This window comes from Gopherus flavomarginatus, chromosome 7 (genome assembly GCF_025201925.1).
Source record: "Gopherus flavomarginatus isolate rGopFla2 chromosome 7, rGopFla2.mat.asm, whole genome shotgun sequence".
Taxonomy (NCBI): domain Eukaryota; kingdom Metazoa; phylum Chordata; order Testudines; family Testudinidae; genus Gopherus; species Gopherus flavomarginatus.
In genome coordinates this window covers 55,710,340-55,729,546 of record NC_066623.1, presented here as the reverse complement: position 1 = coordinate 55,729,546, position 19,207 = coordinate 55,710,340, and the positions used below count along the sequence as shown (strand labels likewise).

The 19,207-nt window shown below is 42.1% G+C and overlaps 2 protein-coding genes across 12 annotated transcripts in view; both read right to left on the bottom strand.

Annotated features, from left to right (window-relative positions):
* Positions 1 to 18,516, bottom strand: part of LOC127055383 (uncharacterized) — a 306,171-nt gene extending 287,655 nt beyond the window's left edge. The window contains exon 1 of the mRNA XM_050962281.1: positions 18,500 to 18,516. The gene's annotated coding sequence lies outside the window, so the exon portion shown is untranslated. The remainder of the gene's footprint in view (positions 1 to 18,499) is intronic.
* Positions 1 to 19,207, bottom strand: part of RABGAP1L (RAB GTPase activating protein 1 like) — a 567,720-nt gene that overhangs the window by 280,204 nt on the left and 268,309 nt on the right. Inside the window, exons 15-16 of one of the 11 annotated variants that reach the window (XM_050963021.1) lie at positions 16,619 to 16,808; positions 16,102 to 16,173 (exon numbers count right to left, since the gene is read on the bottom strand). The exons of 8 other annotated variants lie outside the window; for them this stretch is intronic. In XM_050963021.1, coding sequence (XP_050818978.1) covers positions 16,168 to 16,173; positions 16,619 to 16,808 — 196 coding nt within the window. In that variant the 3' untranslated portion in view covers positions 16,102 to 16,167. Of the gene's footprint in view, positions 1 to 15,614; positions 16,174 to 16,618; positions 16,809 to 19,207 lie in introns of those variants that run through there. 2 more of the 11 variants (XM_050963022.1, XM_050963027.1) reach the window with 2 other exon arrangements.

Sequence of the window (19,207 nt, the reverse complement as noted above, 5' to 3'; positions counted from 1 at the left end):
TTGTGCTAAACCACCCAAAATAAAGGTCACTATATCATGAGAAAATTGCAGCTGATTTCAAATCTAGCATCTTTTATATAAGAGATGTACAGTACAGATGGCACAAACTCAGCCCTAATCAAAACTAATGAAATTGAACTTGACACACAACTGTAATGAACTCCTGCTTTCCTACCATTTTGAAAAATATCAGAGAGCCTTGCAAACCATTACTCTAGCAAACTAAATGCATGATGGTAATAGATGCACTATTCTGAGAGATACTGTCATGACAGAATAATGAATGACATTAATTTTTTCAAATTACATTAGAGCGCTTTTCCTGCTTAATAATGAAGTCATGAAGAGGCATTTACAAAGCATTAACACTTAAGAGGAACAGATTAATAAAAAAGAAAAGAAACGAAACAACAGCTTTGAAAGTTAACATACTTTCAAAATAATCAACGACAAAGAATTAAACTAGAAGCTAGTACCACGGTCACCATTCTGGCTAATTCATCTAATTTACATATATAGCCTTCAATAATAAAGTTTTTTTTATTCTTTTAAAACTGAAATGAAAAATACAATACAGCAAAACAATACTAATTACAAACAAGACAGAATTAAGGGTTACAGACAAGAAAAAACTGTTACCTACCTTTCTCTAACAGTTGTTCTTCAAGAGGTGTTGCACATGTCCATTCCACTGTAGATGTGTGCGTGCCTGAAGCACAGGTGTCAGACATTTTTCTCTCAGCAGTTCCCACTGGTGCCTCGCAGCACTGCACGCAGGTTTAAGGGGATGTACTGCCCCAACTCCCCTTTGTTCCTTTCTACTGGAAAGACTCCAATAGGGAGCAGAAGGAGGGAGAGGTGTCGTAGAATGGACATGTGCTACACATCTCAAAGAACAACAGTTACAGAACAGTAGGTGACCATTTTTTCTTTGAGTGATTGCACATGTCCATTCCATTGTAGGTGATTCACAAGAAGTTTGAACAGGCGGTGGGCTCGGAGCCTACTTGAACAGGGACTGTAGGTCCATTCATCCATATCTGGCATTGTCTCTAGAGTGACAATGGGCGGCCTTGAATGGCTTGTTGCATCTCCAGGGGAAGACTTTATGACTGCAGCCAAGATGAATGCTGCATAGTGATGGCAGAAGCCATAGCTCAAGCCGCAGAGTCCGCCACATCCAGGCTCACATGCAGTGATGTTTTGGCAATAATTTTTCCTCCTCCACCATAGCAGTGAACTCCTGCTTTGCCTCAGCAAGAAACTTGTCTTTAAACTTCAGGGTATCATCCCACAGGCTGCTGGTTCACAATTCTAAGCTGTAAACCTCCTATGAAATAAAGTTAACTGCAAAACAGGTCTAGCTTTTTTGCTTCTTTTCCTTTAGAGGTAGAGGTAAGGAGTCCCTGTCTTTTCTTTTCATTACCAGAGAGCTTGGAGGAGAGTGATTATAGAAGAGCTCAAATCCCTGTGAAGGGACATAATATCTCCTCTCCACCCTTTTAGCAGTGGGAGGCAGAGAAGATGGGGTTTGCCATAAAACACTGACAGGTTCCAGCATAATCTCATTAATAGGGAGAGCAGCCCTAGAGAGTTCTGCAGAGACTAAAACATCCAAGAGCCTGTGTGACCTTTCTTGCACCTCTTCTGGTTGGATATCCAGAGCTGCAGCCACCTTCCTCAACAAATCCTGCTGAGCAATGAAATCATCAGGAGGAGGGGAAAGTAGACTCAGTCACTACCACTCATTGGGTGACAAAGAGGCGGCTATGGGTTGTTGAGGAGGTGCCTCCTCCAACTCCTCCACAGGACAGTCTTGAGTATGTGGTTCCCCTTGCACAGTAGTGGTTCCAGTTCCAAAGGAGGGAAGAAGATGACCTTGTTGCAGATGCTCCTGGTGCATACCTCATGTAGAAGAGCAGGAAGGGAATGGAGTGGCTCTAGAATGTGGAGGGAAGCCACAAGGGGTCCAAAAGAGGCATTGATGTGGGGGTGGAACCCAACAATGTGCAGGCTATTGGTCCTTAGAGTGCTGAGACTGCAGCTGGTACCATGGCGGACAGACATTCCACTGGGGCTGCTGGGCATGCTTGGGTCAACACACCTTGGATTCTGATGAGGAGTCTGCTTCCTCAGACCATGATGGAGCTGACCCTGTTGGTACCAGGGAGACCAGCTCTGAGTCTGGAGATGGGGGTATCTGCAAGATCATCACTGGCTTCTCTCTAGATGGAATTCTACAGAAAAGGGAAGCAACTATAGAAACCACTGGTACTGAATGGTGCTCTGGCACTGGAGCCAGGACTATGACCTTCTAATCCTGGTACTGGGCGAGATTTGTAAACCGCAGGGGAAGTTGGCACCAACAGGTTAAGCAATTCTCTGGCTTCCTCAAAAGCCTTGGGTGTAGACGACAGCAGAAAGGGCTCCTGAGTCTGTGATGCTGAAAGGTGTGCCAGTCCTTCAGGGACTGGTCTTGACAGACCCTTCCTGGGCTCCGGACTCAGCAATTCCTCCTGAATTATGGTCTGTGTCTGGGGGTGCCTCTTCTTTAAGCACACTTCTGAGTCCTTGCCTCCACTTGGTGACTCACCTTAAACTTCAAAGGCCCCAGTACGTCATCTATGGGAGACTTATGTTGTCTTTTCTTAGGTACCACCACCAAGAGTCTGCTGTTCGACTCAGTCAGAACAGGGAGAGCACTCCTAACCAACTCAGACGTGCTCTGTACCCGTTCCAAGCAGGAAGGTTCCAAAAACAGGCAAAGTGCAGACTGCATAAGATGGGACTTCAGTCTGGTAGCCCTGTCCTTTTTTGACTGGAGTTTGAACACTCGATAAATGTGACATTTTTCAGTTTCATGCACATCTTCCAGACACTTAAGGCAGCTGTACTCTGGGTCGCTCACTGGCATAGACTTGTTACATGAGAGACAGGCCTTGAAGCCAGGAGAATGAAGCATTAGTCTGGTACTGAGCCTGGCACCCAACTGAGAACTGATAACCCCACTCTAGAAAATTACTATCCTAAACTTATTCTTATATCTAAATATAGATTAAAAACTAACTCTGTAGGCACTTATATACACTAAAATAGGGAAGACTTGCAGATGCAAAAGATCAGAGCTTCAACAACCATTACTGGCGGTGGGAAGGATCTGACAGAGGTCAGGGGAGCACAGCCTTTTATATCTGTGTGCATATGCTGGCATATGCTGCCCAGAAAAGGAATGGTGAGGGGAAAATCTATGACAACCGTGCACAAGGTAGGCACACAACTACAGTGGCACTGACATGTGCAATCACTCCAAGAAGAAAGGGAAATGTTTTAAAAGATATTCACCAGTTTTCAACTGCCAAATTAGATTAAATGAGCAAATCAGTTGATGCAAGGTCTTAGGTTAAGTCTACAGACTCTAGATTACAGATACTACAATGTGTCACCATTCTGAGCAATTTACAGAAAACACTGTTTGTCTGATTCTGTTTCATCCGATCAAAACATGGCACAATGTACTGATGACAGGGATGGGGCAAGAGGAGACTGGGAGTCACTTCTACATAGCATACTGCACAGAAGCAGATCAGGAGATGGACTGAATACTAGATGGGAAATTTGGTAATGCACTCAGGATTGCTCCATGGTCTCAATGGGGAATGGTTGAACAGCTTAGGGAAGTGGACAGATAACTGGTCCCCTCTCATAGGGTACTGTTAACAGCAGGTATTAAGGGGAAACATGCACGCATCCTTTCCAGAGCAGTAAGAAGTGCTGGTGAATGAGTTGCGCTTTCTTCCCTCTCCTCCCCAAGACGTTCTCCCAGTTGCCCACACACAAAGGCTTGTAGACCCTCTATTTAGACATTACTGCTCCATTTCCTTCCCTAAGTAAATTTACATGCAAAAGCAGACTTTTGTTCATAGTTCCATAGGAATCTGTACTTTTATTGAGACAGATGATTATATGAAACAAAAATGAGGAAAAAAAATTGAAGGTTAATGTATGTTTGCTGTTATAATACCTAGATAATTAAAATTAATGCTATCAAGTCTTCTTTTTCACACTACTTAATGGCCCCGATTTTCAAAAATGCATGCATCTGACAGCACATCCAGAATGCCAGATGTGCATATGCAACCAATTATTTACTGAGGATGGGTCGCCTGCCCAGTGCTAATGAGCCTCCAGACAGAGCACGAGGAGGGGAGATCACATATGTAGCCCAAACAAACACTGCTATCAAATATCTCTGATCAGAAGCAAAGGGATGCACGTATACCTAGAGTGGAGCACCCATAGGGACACTACTCAAAGAAGAACCTCAACTTGTACATAAAAGCCAGAATTTGCATACTAAGAAAAGTGTGTTCCAGATTTACATGGGTTTTGAAAACCTAGGCCTATGTTTTTATATGAAAACAACGTTTAGGAAGGTGGACATATGGATGATTCCTCACAAGAGAACAATTCAAACTAGAAATGAAAAAAAGTTGTCCCTCCATTCTCCCAAAACTAACAGGAGTGGAAGACCCAAGTAGGGAAGAGAACTATACCAGTAGCACCACTGAAATCATCCCCAACATTAATTTTTGATTAGTTTTTCTCATAAACCTACATGGTGCCTTGCAATTAAAATGCAGTGTGCCTAAGTTGCTATGGCAGCCGTATTTCCAGAGAACAATAAATTCCTCTAGCTCAGTCATGAATAGTGTGACAAAGCTGAAATGAAGTCTGCATTTGAAAGGTTTGTGGGGGATTGGCAGGCGGAGGAAGCAAGAGGAAAAAATTTGATTTTTCCAGTTATGAAATAGGTAATAAGTACTTTGAATTACTTTCCCATCTCCAGCAAAGCTCCTGAGGCCCAGGATCTCTGACTTCTTATCTGGTTTTCTTTTTCCTTATCCCTTTAACAGCTGAAAATATTCCTGACAACCATTTCAGCATCATTCACCTCAGGCAGATTGGCTCAAGCTATAAATAGCACATTCTGCCATCTGCCTTTCTATTCTTGTGCTGAATGCACTGCTGGCATTATGTTCACACTTCAGTGATGCCAGGCCTGATGCTGTATAGCCAGCAGCATTAGAAAATAATAGTGCAAGAAAAAGATAATGAGGTGAGGAACAGAAATGGTACTACTAAAATTAATTGTGTTTTGATATCCACCGCTGTAAAAAATTCATACTGGTGCTAAGCGAACCTTAAAAGCATATTTAGCAATATTGTGTATATCCTGTCAGTAAGACACACTAAAGGACAATTCTGCAGTCTAACAGTATTCACTCAAGCACTTTTGCTTCAATCATCACATAATCAGTAACAAGTATAATAATACACCTCAATCCTGACTTGTGGCCATCCCCGATACTCCAGTCAGGGGAATAAATCTAACCTTGGTGCTACTCTTTCGAAATAAGAGCTAGATGCCACATTTTTGGGTGGGTTTACAAGGTTTTGTCCCCTCCAACAAGTATCCACCATTATACACAGGGCCAAACTATGGATTTTCGAAAGGTTTCGATAAGATGATTTTCAAATCCCCAAATTTATATGGATATATTTTATATAAAGAACAATATTGCTATGTTTGACTGAGCTGAGCAAGACCCAGGACCTGAGAAATGAGGTTGGCTGGGGCGAGGTGCTCCAAGACCTAGAGGCCAACCTGCCCCCCAATGTAACTTAGAGCAGCAGTTGGTTACAGTTGTCCCCTGCTGGCTGTTCAGGGTTTGCCAATGTAGTGTGCTCCAGACTAGGGCTGGCTCCAGACACCAGCTTACCAAGCACATGCTTGGGGCGGCACCTTGGGACAGGGCGGTACTCCGGGTTTGTTTTTGTTTTGGTTTGGCCCAGTGGCACTGGGAGGGGGCAGGGCTTGTGCGGCGCGGCGCTCGGCTGCGGCAGGCTTCAGCGGCACGGCGCTCGGGGGGTGGCGCAGTGCGGTGCTCAGAGGGGGCAGGCACTTGGGCGATGCGACACGGGGGCGGGGACTTCGGCGGTGCGACGCAACACTCGGGGGCGGGTGGGGACTTGGGCGACGCAGTGCGGCGCTCAGGGGGGGCGGCGCTCTTTGTTTTCGCTTGGGGTGGCAAAAATGTTAGAGCCGGGCCTGCTCCAGACACACCCCATTCCACCTCCTCATGCCCCTGGCCTTCTTTGGCATTCTCTCTCTGTATGAGGAGGGAGAGAGGCAGAATGCAGGTGATGTAGAGAAAACTACGCTGGTCTTAGGTCACCCATGCGTTCTCCTATGTCAGGAGAATCCCCAGCTGCCCTTTCCACCCCTACCAGTGACCAGGATCTGGCCCAAAAATTGTGTCCAGGAACATAAGGGAAGGAGTTCTCTTTAGTCTCCCCACACTAAATCTACAAAGCAGAATTCAGCTGCTCATTCCTTTCAGCCTTAGAGATCCATTTACAACAATCTATATTTATGCTTTCAATGCCATCTTTCCAAGGAAATAGGTTAGAAATTAAAGCCCTGACTCAGCAAGGTACTAAAGCTTGTGTCTGACCTCAAGGTGACTACTTACATGCATAAAGTTAGACCTTGCTTAAGTACTTGGTGAATTGGGGGCTTTGTTTTGTTTTTTAATGAAAGCTGAGAATTTTCTTTATCTTTCCAATTCCTTCAAATCAACAGCAGCATGTTTTACAGGGCCAGTGGTTGGCTCCCTCAATTGACTTCAAGATTTGATCGCCAGACAGACTGATTTCAGCAAATTTTCTTTTCATATGTGGAGAAATGTCAGCCAAGAAAGATTGGTTATCTCAGCCTAACTCATTCTCATTTCTACATAATCCAGATGGTAATGCAGGACTTCAGAGGTAAAAATTTAGTGTATTAATTCACTGCAGAACTTACTAGCCTCCACCCCAAGAACTTTATTAAACACTGGAGTTTACAAACAATTAAGCAATATATTTCACATGGAACTATCTTCATGCATAAAGTAACATTACTACAAAACCACAGCCTGATTAACAAGAGACCCAGTTCTAAAGTTAATAACAATATTAATTGCAATGGAATTATCACAATTGGGTCTGTGTCTCTTCTTCAGTTGATTTGGCTTTTAATCGCTGAAACTTATACTTACTTTAGTGGGGCTAAGTGGAAAAGAAATGTCTTTTTTTTTTTTAAAGTGTTTGGGACTTGATCCTCTCCTCATTCTGGTTAATGGCAAAACTCTCATCGACTTCCAACAGAAGTGGGATCAGGGCACTAGCTAAGCAGGCTTTCCTCCGAGACCACTTCTGAAATCATTTGGAAATTGAGTATGGTTTATTAAATTTATTTTTTCCATTTTTAAATGTGTATGTGGAGTTTTTACCAATGCATGTAATTGGATATATGATGCCTCGATTTGCTTTTTTAAATACACTATTGCTTTTCTTTGCATAAATGTGCCATATTTCACATATTCCCCTTCACTCTTTGTGTACCTTCGAAGCATAATAGCCTTCTGGTAGGTTGCCACCTATCTAAATTAAAATATCAGTTACCTGATATCAAATGTATTTATATTATTTAAAAGGTTCCCAAAATTATCATCTGTTTTGTTCCACTGGTATTTTCTGTTTTTATCCAGAAAAATTATTTCACTGTTTTAGAACCTTTATTATAAAAATTGTTTTACTCCCAAAGCACAACTGCCTTAAGCCAATTCATTTGATATGGAAACCATGACATTATTGTATTTTCTTTACCATAGTAACATGATCTATGAAGAATGAGAAATAGTTTTAAAGACCTACCTTTTATAAATCCATATTGGCTGTATCTACTGAAGCTACATGTTTCAAAGTACTGCAGCTAATTCACTAAATCAAGCAAACCTGTTTTTAATATTTTCCTAACAAGTGATGTTAAAATTACTGTTCTATAAGGTGTATTGTAACTTGCACCTCCTTAAATTAATAGACTTAAACTGGCATCTTTTCGGACCTCTGGAATCTGAACAGTAAAAAAATATCAATTGCCTTTTCCATTAAAATCCCAGATAAATACAGCATGTTATCAGAATTTAGCCCTACCTCAAGCACTTTGCTTAACCTATACAATCCAGGAATCTTTAAATTTCCACCTACCCTGCATGTGGTAATCCACTGAAAACTTTCAACCCCTGTAAAAGACAAACACTCCCTTTATGCAGAAAAGACAGAATTTTACGACTCCATCATTATTTTTATGAAAGTAGTATTTCCCCCAGTTGTATGTTCATATTAGCATATTATTACATCTTCTTAGTGAGAAGGTAATATATCATCTCTAAAATGATCACCTGGACTGTCTGAATATAAGTAAGAGGGTCACATCAGCTGACTTGGACTCCAGCCTGAGTCCAGACATCTACACTGCAATTTTATAGCCCCACAAGCCTATATCAGCAGACACAGGCCAGGTGCAGCTGTTTTACTGCAGTGTAGACATACCCTTAGAGCTCTCTTTTTAACATCTGAAGTAGAGCACAGAATATACTAAGTCCATAAGATAGGGATAAAACCACAGAACATTCCACGTACACTCAACAGAACTGTAAAATGTTTTGTTCAAAAGAAAAATAATACCACCAGTTAGGTGCAATGCTGGACTAATATGACCAAAACTAAATGAGTTACAAATATTTTAAGCAGCTAAATTCTGACATTAGTATTTTACAGAAAACCCAGAAGGCTCCTAAATAGGATCTGTTGCACTAGGCAGCGTACAGACATGAAGTAAAAAGACAGTCTCTGCCACAAAGAACCATACAATTCTAGTTGCTGACAAGATGCAGCAGGTGGACAAAACAAACACCAGACAAGGTAAAAGGGAAGGATGAGAAAAGAGTGAAATGGGGCCACATTTTCCATGGTAGATAGTAATCACAATTTACCATCTGCCTAGCCGTAGTCAGCCATCAGGGTTTTGTAGGCATCACAAGAGAACAAAAACTGGAACACGTGTATCAATGGCAACAATAATTAAAGTTGTAGTGCAATCATTAATATAAAAAATTACATGGCAATGACAGTAGGTTAAAAGTGATCAAACTTTTCATATACCTTGGTCATGATGATACGATGTTATATTTGTGTCATACACTGTCTCGAAAATAATTTAAAATGAAGACTCAGTTCTCTAAGTGGATTGCATGTACAAAGAAGCATTAGGCCCAATTCTGTGGTCTCTTTATATGCTTAACTCTAGTTCAACACAATGGAAATTGCGTGCAAACAGACTGTGGGATCATGGCCATAGAGTATATATTACATTACGGTTTATGGGCTTGGATTTCTTTTTTATAGCAGGAGTAATTCCAACTGAAGTCAGTAGAGTTATACTAATGTAACACTGGTGAGACAGGACAATCAGGTCCTCCATGAGATGCACAGCAAAGTGAGCAACCCAATTAGCACTAACAGATGTTATACACATCAGTCCCAGTTCTGCAAGTAACTGTGAAGATGGACTACTGCACGTGGGTGGAACCCCACTGGTTTCAATGGGACTCTGTACCAAGGCAGAGCTTGTCCTCATTAACTCACTTGTAGGACTGGGGTTTTAATACTCTATGTTTGGCACAGTAAATTTACCATCAAGTCTGCCTTCTGTACAACACACACATTTTGGACTCCAATTACTAAATGAATTAAAAAGTTAATCTTTCAGCTAAAAAGAAAATGAATGTCAACGCTTTCACAAAGCAAATGGGAATACCAGCATGCGTTCTGAGCTTGTTTCTTCTCTGATTAAATTACCTGACTCTCCTAGTCCTCTGTGTAATTTCTCTCTCAAGTGGTCCAATAAACAGCACTGTACTTTTTCTCACTTCTAATAATACTGTAATGATAATGCATCCAGATTTTTCTAGTGCACAATAAGTTAACCTTAAATAAAACATGAGAGGAAAAACAAAGACCAATTTTTAAAAAAACAAATCATATAAAATTTATCTCAAGAGCATTTTTATGGAAGCACAGAATTTGTAATATCAGATCATTTGTCCACCTAGTCCAGCACTACACCTGTGGAAGTGAACACCAAAGGCAACACTCAAACCAGCATACAGCCCCCAAACCCACAATATAATGCACCTATACAATTCCAACATGTTTTATTCATCTGGAGGGAAAAACAATTACGTAAGACATTCTTAAACATGATGTTCTATCACCCTTCTAATTCTTTGAGTTTAAGTAACTAGAAATGTTAACAGTCATTAAATTACCTTTGGGGGTTTTGTTTATTGTTCAATGTTTTTCTGAAGTCCAGTCACTGTATTTGTCTTGACCTCCTGGAGCTTTCAGTGCTACAGGTTGACTATGTGTTATCTAAAAACACATTTCCTTTTACTTATTCTAAAGGCACTGCACTTTAATTTCTCAGTAAGCAACATCCTAGCCAAAAAGCCATATCCGATTCTGCAAACACTTGTGTATTTTAATAACTTTACTCAAATCAGCAATCCCAGTGAAGTCAGTGTGACTACTCACGTGAAGACACTTAAGCAAGGTCATAAATATTTGCAGGGTCACAGCCTTTTTGATTACTTCTCAATTTACAATTCATCATTTTGAAAACCTCAGCCAACTCTCTTAAGTCCTTTATGTCCTAACATTATGCTCTTAGTCTTTTGCAATCTCTTTGTATGCCATAGCTCTAAGTATTTTTACCACCTCTCCTTGGGACTTCTTAATCTCTGCTGCATCTTTCTTGAGCGCGTTTTTCCAGGACTCACATGCAGGTATTAAGAGAAGACAGCCTCTCTTTAGACATTTCACTAAGCCAGAACCATTGCGTTTATCCAGATTCTTGTAATGACATGTTATTTGCTTCATCACACAAATGGGTAACTTTTTTTTGGTAACACCAGTAAAGGCTATTCCTGGAAATCATGTCAACTTTTTATCTGGTGACTCCAGTAGAGTGGCCTTCCCTACCTAGCCTCACCAGAAAATGTCTGCTTGTTTTGGAGAATTACATACATTTCTATTTATAACTAGTTTTAAAGGATGGCAGGCTCAGGACTCTGGACAGGGAGGCAGGATTCCTCTGTTGAGTCATCTTGATTGTCAGGCATTTGAACCTTATATATGAACAGCAAGTATAATTACTGCTGATTCACACTACAGATAGACTGTTAACTCCAACCAAGATGTAAGAGGCCCTGTAAGGAAAATTCTACAGCCAAGTTTGGGGAAAAAGATTATGCTTATGTTTGGTTATTAGTTGAATGACCAAAAAAGCAAAATTCCAGGGAGGGACAATGTTGGGACTATATGCAGCATGTACACCACTACCTTGATATAACGCCGCTACCTCAATATAACACCATCCAATATAACACGAATTTGTATATAACGGTAAAGCAGTGCTCGGGGGGAGGGGAAGCTGCGCACTCTGGTGGATCAAAGCAAGTTCAATATAACACTGTTTCACATATAACGCGGTAAGATTTTCTGGCTCCCAAGGACAGCGTTATATCAACGTAGAGGTGTGTATTATATATTCTGCTCACAGTGGAATTGGAATTGTATTTGCATACAATGAGACTTATGGACATTCATGGCAACAGCTATTAATAACAAATGCTTTCACAAGAAAGCAACCATCCAGAAATATATTTATGTAACCATACCACATTCCTTTTAAATATATTAGCAAAAATATAAGAAAAGCTATGAAGACACGTAAGAAAAGAATAAGACGACATTTAAAAAAATATTTTAAGAGGGCACTTTCTTTTTCACAAGGAATAAAATAATATTGACATCAATGCCTATCATATAAAACTTATGTATTATTACTTTTTGTGGAGATATATTTCATTAAAGATATGTTAGATGTGATATATCCAATAACTTTATACCAATCTTTTTCCTTTTCTGCAACAAGTTAGTTAGTTTCCATCACAGTGATGCTTCCAGGGCTTGAAGCTAGTTTTGATTGCAAAACACTAGGCCTGAAGCAGTAAAGTAGAGCAGCAGAGAAAAAAGGTACATGTCATTACTCTTCATGCTTTAATTACTTCTCTCAACAACCTGGGACTGGCTATTTTTAAAAGACTGCTTCTCACTAGTGATGCTGTAATTACCTTCCCTTGAAATAGATTAGTTCAACCCTACCTATAGAGCTCACTACATATTTAAAAAATATGAATTCATTTCTGTACAAAGTTTGTTATGATATTTATCCCACCTAATTTAATCAAAACACCAATTTATATGTTTTCTTAATTTCAGAAATCATGCTGGGAGATGGTTAGGCTCTCAGAATAAGAGACACACACAAAAAAAGTAAAAAGGAAATATATGTTAGTAAAATGATTTAGCATTACAACACAGTTTAACAGTAGGTAATTTTTGTTTATAAAGTGTACTTAGTATCATTAGAGAGATATGGTCAAGTTAAAAATCTTATTTTAAAATAACATTACATATGCTACAAATAAAACTTGATATTAAAATTAAATGTCATTAAAACTAATGTACAACTATTTCTGCTGCTTTGTTTTTTTATGCCTCAGTCTAGACAATTAAAACAAAAGTCAGTTTTACTTTTGTTTACAGTCTGTTTCTAGTCAATTTCACTTTAGACTAAACTTTGGGTTGCAGAAAATCTTACTTGTCAATAACTACAGGTATGGAAATATTTATTGAGAAAACTGTTTTCCACTGGAATTTTTTCTTGAAGAAACACTAGTAACAGTTTTATTAATCATCGATTTTTTAAATTTTTTTTTAAAAGGTGGGTTCCTTTTTGTTTTTGTTTATTTTTAAACAAAACCTAAATTTTGGAACAGATTTAATCTGGAATAGATTATATCATTTCAAGACAACATAAAAGAAATGCGTCCCGCATTTCAGTCAAGTTCATTGATGAGATATTAGATGAATTTATACTTGTGGTGTACCTAAAAAGGAAAATCTCTCTCTATGAGGAACTATAGGTTAATAATTATAGTAGTATGACTACTATTTCTGATAGAGGACTAACCTCTGTGTGTAAAGTTGGATGTCATTCTCCTCAGTAGAAAACATGGCCAAAATATAAGACCATGTATTGGACAGGTTACACAATTGGAAATAATGTGCTAATTCACAATGTGTCATCAGATTTTAACCAATTTATCCTGGTCTGTAGGTCCCTTTAATTGCAGAGGTCAAAAACATCAAGAAAAGTAGCAGGAAGAAATGATGAGGGCTATCTTACAAGATGAAAAACTAACCAATTAGATAGAACAAAGTAATTGGCTAACTGAGACGGAAGAGTGGAAATAGGATGTCAGAAAAGCATAGGATAGATACGTAAATTCTACAAAGACAGAGCAAGTACCCAACTGAGAGGCAAGCAGAGATACCACTCTGCATAGAAGATGAAAACTAAGGGCAGCAAAAACTGAGAAGGACAGTTTTAATTTACATCAAATAGTTTGCTGAATTAGATCATAATAGGCTGGGTATCTACACTTTGTGCCTCATTCTGCCTACACATGCACAACCCCTACTCGCTTCAGTGGGAGCTGAATATTGGTAAATGAGAGCAGGAAGGATGATTCAGTGGTTAGCCTGGGACTCTGGAAACTCAAGCTCACTCCTCTGCTCCATCACAGACTTCCTTTATGATCTCGAGCAAGTCTCTATGGGTATGTCTACACTATGAAATTAGGTGAAATTTATAGAAGTCTATTTTTTAGGAAGCAATTTTATACAGTCGATTGTGTGTGTCTCCACTAAGCACATTAAGTCAGCGGAGTGCGTCCACAGTACCGAGGCTAGTGTCGACTTTCGGAGCATTGCACTGTGGGTAGCTATCCCACAGTTCCCAAAGTCTCCGCCACCCATTGGAATTCTTGGTTGAGCTCCCATTGCCTGATGGGGCAAAAACATTGTCGCGGGTGGTTTTGGGTACATGTCGTCAGTCACCACTCCCTCCGTGAGAGTAATGGCAGACAATCGTTTTGCACCTTTTTTCCGTGCAGACCCTATAGCATGGCAAGCGTGCAGTCCGCTCAGCTCAGCCGCCGTTGTTGTCTCCTGGGTACTGCTGGCAACAGATGGTACAATAGGGCTGCAGACCATCGTCATCGAACAACCAAACAACTGCTTCTGCTGCCACTCTGCTCTCCTGCTCTGGCAGCAGATGGTGCAGTAGAGCTGCAAACCATCGTCACGCTTCCGCTGCCACTCTGCTTTCCTGCTCTTCTACAGACGCCATACCATGGCAAGTATGGAGCCCGTGCAGATCACCGCAGCAGTTATGAGCACTGTAAACACTTCGCGCATTATCCTGCAATATATGCAGCACCAGAACTGCAAAAGCAGGCAAGGAGGCGACAGCAGTGGGGTGATGAGAGTGATGAAGACATGGACACAGACTTCTCTCAAATCACGGGCACTGGCAATTTGGACATCATGGTGGTAATGGGGCAGGTTCATGCCGTGGAATGCCAATTCTGGGCCCGGGAAAAAAGCACAGACTGGTGGGACCACATAGTGGCTGCGAAACTCTCACATACATAGAGGCACTTTCATGGAATTTTGTGACTTGCTTTCCCCTGCCTTGAAGCGCAAAAATACCAAGATGAGAGCAGCCTTCTCACATCTCACAAGTGAGTGGCGATAGCCCTCTGGAAGCTTGCAACTCCAGACAGCTACCAGTCAGTCGGGAATCAATTTGGAGCGGGCAAATCTACTGTGGGGGCTGCTGTGATCCAAGTAGCCAATGTGATCACTGAGCTGCGGCTATCAAGGGTAGTGACTGGGAAATGTGCAGGTCTCAGTGGATGGCTTTGCTGTAATGGGATTCCCTAACTGTGGTGGGGCGATAGACGGAACGCATATCCCTATCTTGGGACGGGAGCACCAAGGCAGCCAGTACATAAACCGCAAGAGGTACTTTTCAATGGTGCTGCAAACACTGGTGGATCACAAGAGACGTTTCACCAACATCAACGTAGGATGGCCGGGAAAGGTACATGACACTCGCATCTTCAGGAACTCTGATCTGTCTGAACGGCTGCAGCAAGGGACTTACTTTCCAGACCAGAAAATAACCATTGGGGATGTTGAAATGCCTCTAGTTATCCTTAGAAACCCAGCCTACCCCTTAATACCATGGCTCATGAAGCCATACACAGGCAACTTAGACAGTAGTCAGAAACTGTCCAACTATAGGCTGAGCAAATGCAGAATGGTGGTAGAATGTGCATTTTACTGACTCGGTTAGACCTCAGCAAAACCAGTATTCCCATTGTTATTACTGCTTGCTGTGTGCTCCACAATAATCTGTAAGAGTAAGCAGGAAACATTTATGGCACGGTGGCACGTTGAGGCAAATTGCCTGGCTGCTGATTATGCACAGCCTGACACCAGGGCAGTTAGAAGAGCACAGCAGGGCGCACTGCACATCAGAGAAGCTTTGAAAACCAGTTTCATGACTGGCCAGGCTACGGTGTGAAAGTTCTGTTTGTTTCTCCTTGATGAAAACCCACCTCCATGGTTCACTCTACTTCCCTGTAAGCCAGCTCCCCTCCTCCCTTCGATCACCGCTTGCAGAGGCAATAAAGTCATTGCTGTTTCAAATTCATGCATTCTTTATTAATTCGTCACACAAATAGGGAGAGGGGTGGTGGAGAAGGGAAGCACCATGTAGGATGGTGGAGGAGAGGAGGAGGGAAGGACAAGGCCACACTGCATTTCAAAACTTATTGAATGCCAGCATTCTGTTGCTTGGGCAGTACTCTGGGGTGGAGTGGTTGGGTGCCTGGAGGGGATCTGCCCCCCCGCATTCTTGGGCATCTGGGTTAGGAGGTTATGGAACTTGGGGTGGAGTGTGGCTGGTTACACAGGGGCTGCAATAGCGGTCTGTGTTCCTGCTGCCTTTCCTGCAGCTCAACCATACGCCGGAGCATATCAGTTTGATCCTCCAGTAGCCTCAGCATTGCATCCTGCCTCCTCTCATCACGCTCCACCGCTCCTCTTGCTCCAGCCATCTGTCCTTGCATTCATTTTGTGCTTTCCTGTACTCTGACATTGTCTGCCTCCATACATTCTGTTGGGCTCTTTCAGTGTGGGAGGACTGCATGAGTTCAGAGAACATTTCATCGCGAGTGCGTTTTTTTCACCTTCTTATCTGCACTGGCCTCTGGGACGGAGATGATGGGGGGAGCGTTGAAACATTTAACACTGCAGGAGGAAAAAAAGAGAGAGTTGAGTTGACCATTTAAAATGGGTTGGCCATTTAAAAGGAGCAGCTCCGGTTTTCGGGTTAACGTGCAGCACAAACCCAACTAAACCCCTGCTCACACTCAATTCTCTGGGATGATCGCTTCACCCCCCTTCCCACCCCGGGGTTAACAGCAGGGATGGTTTCTTTTCAGCCACAGGCACACAGCCCAGCAGGAACAGCCACCTCTGAATGTTCCCTTAATAAAATTCCCCTATTTCAACCAGGTGACCATGAATGATATCACTCTCCTGAGGATAATACAGAGAGATAAAGAATAGATGCTGCTTGACTGCATTCCAGTAGCCTCACTGGCCGCAAATACATCCCAAGTCTTCAGGGCTAATAAATCATTAAACACACTTGCTTTTAAACCATGTATTATATTTAAAAAGGTACACTCACCAGAGGGGTCTTCTCCGTTGTCAAGGTCCGGGAGCCCAGGTTGGGAGGGTAATATCTCCAGGGTGATAAATAGTTCTTGGTTGTCAGGGAGAATGGTTTCTCCACTTGCCTGCTGTGTGTTATCTTCAACCTCCTCATCATCATCATCTTCCTCGTCCCCCAAATCCTCATCCCCGTTGCATGAGACTCCCTTGAAGGGGGTACTGGGTGGGGTAGTTGTAGGGGCACCTGCTAGAATGGCATGGAGCTCATGATAGAAGCAGCATGTCTGGGGGTCTGATCCGCAGCAGCCGTTTGCCTCTTTGGTTTTTTGGTAGGCTTGTCTGAGATCTTTAAGTTACACCCAGGACTGCTGTGGGTCCCTGTTATAGCCTTTGTCCTTCATGCCCTTGGAGATTTTTTCAAATATTTTGGCATTTCATCTTTTGGAACGGAGTTCTGATAGCATGGATTTGTTTCCCCAAACAGTTATCAGATCCAGTACCTCCCATTCGGTCCATGCTGGAGCTCTTTTGCGATTCTGGGACTCCATGGTCACCTCTGCTGATGAGCTCTGCATGGTCACCTGTGCTCATCAGCTTGCCACGCTGGCCAAACAGGAAATTAAATTCAAAAGTACGCGGGGCATTTCCTGTCTACCTGGCCAGTGCATCTGAGTTAAGAGTGCTGTCCAGAGCAGTCACAATGGAGCACTCTGGGATAGCTCCCGGAGGCCAATACCGTCGAATTGCATCCACACTACCCCCACATTCGACCCGGCAATGTCGATTTCAGCGCTAATCCCCTCGTCGGGAAGGAGTACAGAAACCAATTTGAAGACCCCTTTAAGTTAATAAAAATGGCTTCATCGTGTGGATGGGTGCAGGGTTAAATCAATCTAATGCTGCTAAATTCAACCTAAACTAGTAGTGTAGACCAGGGCTTTGTATCTCTGTTTCCCATCTGTAAAATGGGAAAAATCATACTTCTCTGCCTAACAGGGGTGTTGTGAGGATAAATACATTAAACAATGTGAGATGCTCAAATACTAATGAGGAGCACATTGCCGCTGGGGTCCGTGAGCCCAGTCCCCTCCACCCCAAAGCTGGGACTGATGCAGAGCTGAAGCCAGGAGCCCCAGCACCCCCTACCCCACCCCGCTGAAGCTCAGAGCCATGCAAGACTGAAGCCCCAAGCCCTGGCGCTTCCAACGTGCAGAAGCCCCAGGCCCATGGGTAGAGTTGGGGGGGGAGGGCCACAAAGGTGTTATCCCCTCCAAACTGCAATGTCTTACTCAGAGTGGGGCAGTTCAGAGGCAGCTCCCTTCCCTCGCCCCCACATACACCCCTCCTCCTCTCCCCCAGCACCCCTCAGGCCAGGTTGTAGGTGGGAAGCCATAGCTGCTGATGGTGCCATGTAGTGGACAGCTGTGGCATTCCCCCATCTGCTGCTGGTGCCCAGGGTTGCGGCTGCTCCTTAGCTCCCTACAAGGGCTTAAGAGCCCTCAACTCTCTCTACAATTCAATGGGGCTAGGAACACTTAGCACCTTGTATGTCAGGTCCTAAGTTAAGATAAATATAAATCAGTATCTCCAAATCCAATTAATAAAACCTAATAAAACACTAAATAAAGATATCTAATCTGCAAACGTGTAGATTTAATGGAAAGAAATGAAATAAAAAATAACTCTAATGAGATTGAGTCTGTGAAACTAACACGATTTAGGATCAAATCAAGTCTGTAAGGCAATGAGTTTGCAGGTCTTTTGTCTTCCCTTCTGGGAGAGACTGCTGTAATTACTGTATTGTCCTGGTCTTGAAGACGGGAATAAGAAAGAATGGAATTAATTTCTAAGTAATCAATGTCAGAGTTGCTAATACCATAACATACATCTCCCTGACATTAACAGAGACTCACAGCCACAAATGAAGTGGAGACAGTTGATAAGCAACTTATATTTTTAGTCAGCATCTCTAGTAAAGAATGTAGTTTGTGAAACAGAAGGATTGCTGGGATCTTTATCTGGGTGCAACCCTTCTGCAGTTTTTCAACAATAACTTTTAAAATGTGAACACTGAAAATAAAAACAAAATAGATAACAGTGTCTGATTATTTCTCCTGTGAAAATAAGGAAAATATATGTCCCTGTAAACAAGGATATCCATAGTTAAGCATCAAATCCCATTTATGCCATACACTTATCGGTAAAGCAGTCGAAGAACTGTCACTCTTTTGAATTCCAGTAATGTGGATTTTATCAAGGCCTTGTAAATCAAAGAATTCCAAAGGCTGATCACATCCTGAGAGTGAAAGACCTAGGCTATTTAATCTGGATTTTATTTTTTAAATTTCTAGGACTGGCCTTGCATGTACCTGCAGCAGATTAGTTAAATTTACATAGCTATCTAAGTTAATTTACCCCATTTGGGGGGGAGGGGACGGGAGAACCTTAAAGAAATTTCTAATTTCTTCCTTTTCTAGTGAGAAGGTTCCGATCACCTGCCAGAAGCTACCACCTACTTGTACATCATCAGCAGAGAAAGTGTCAGCAAGAGCACCAGAGGCAGCTGAGGCTCTGACAAAAGCAGTCTCTGGCTGGTGTTGTGGCT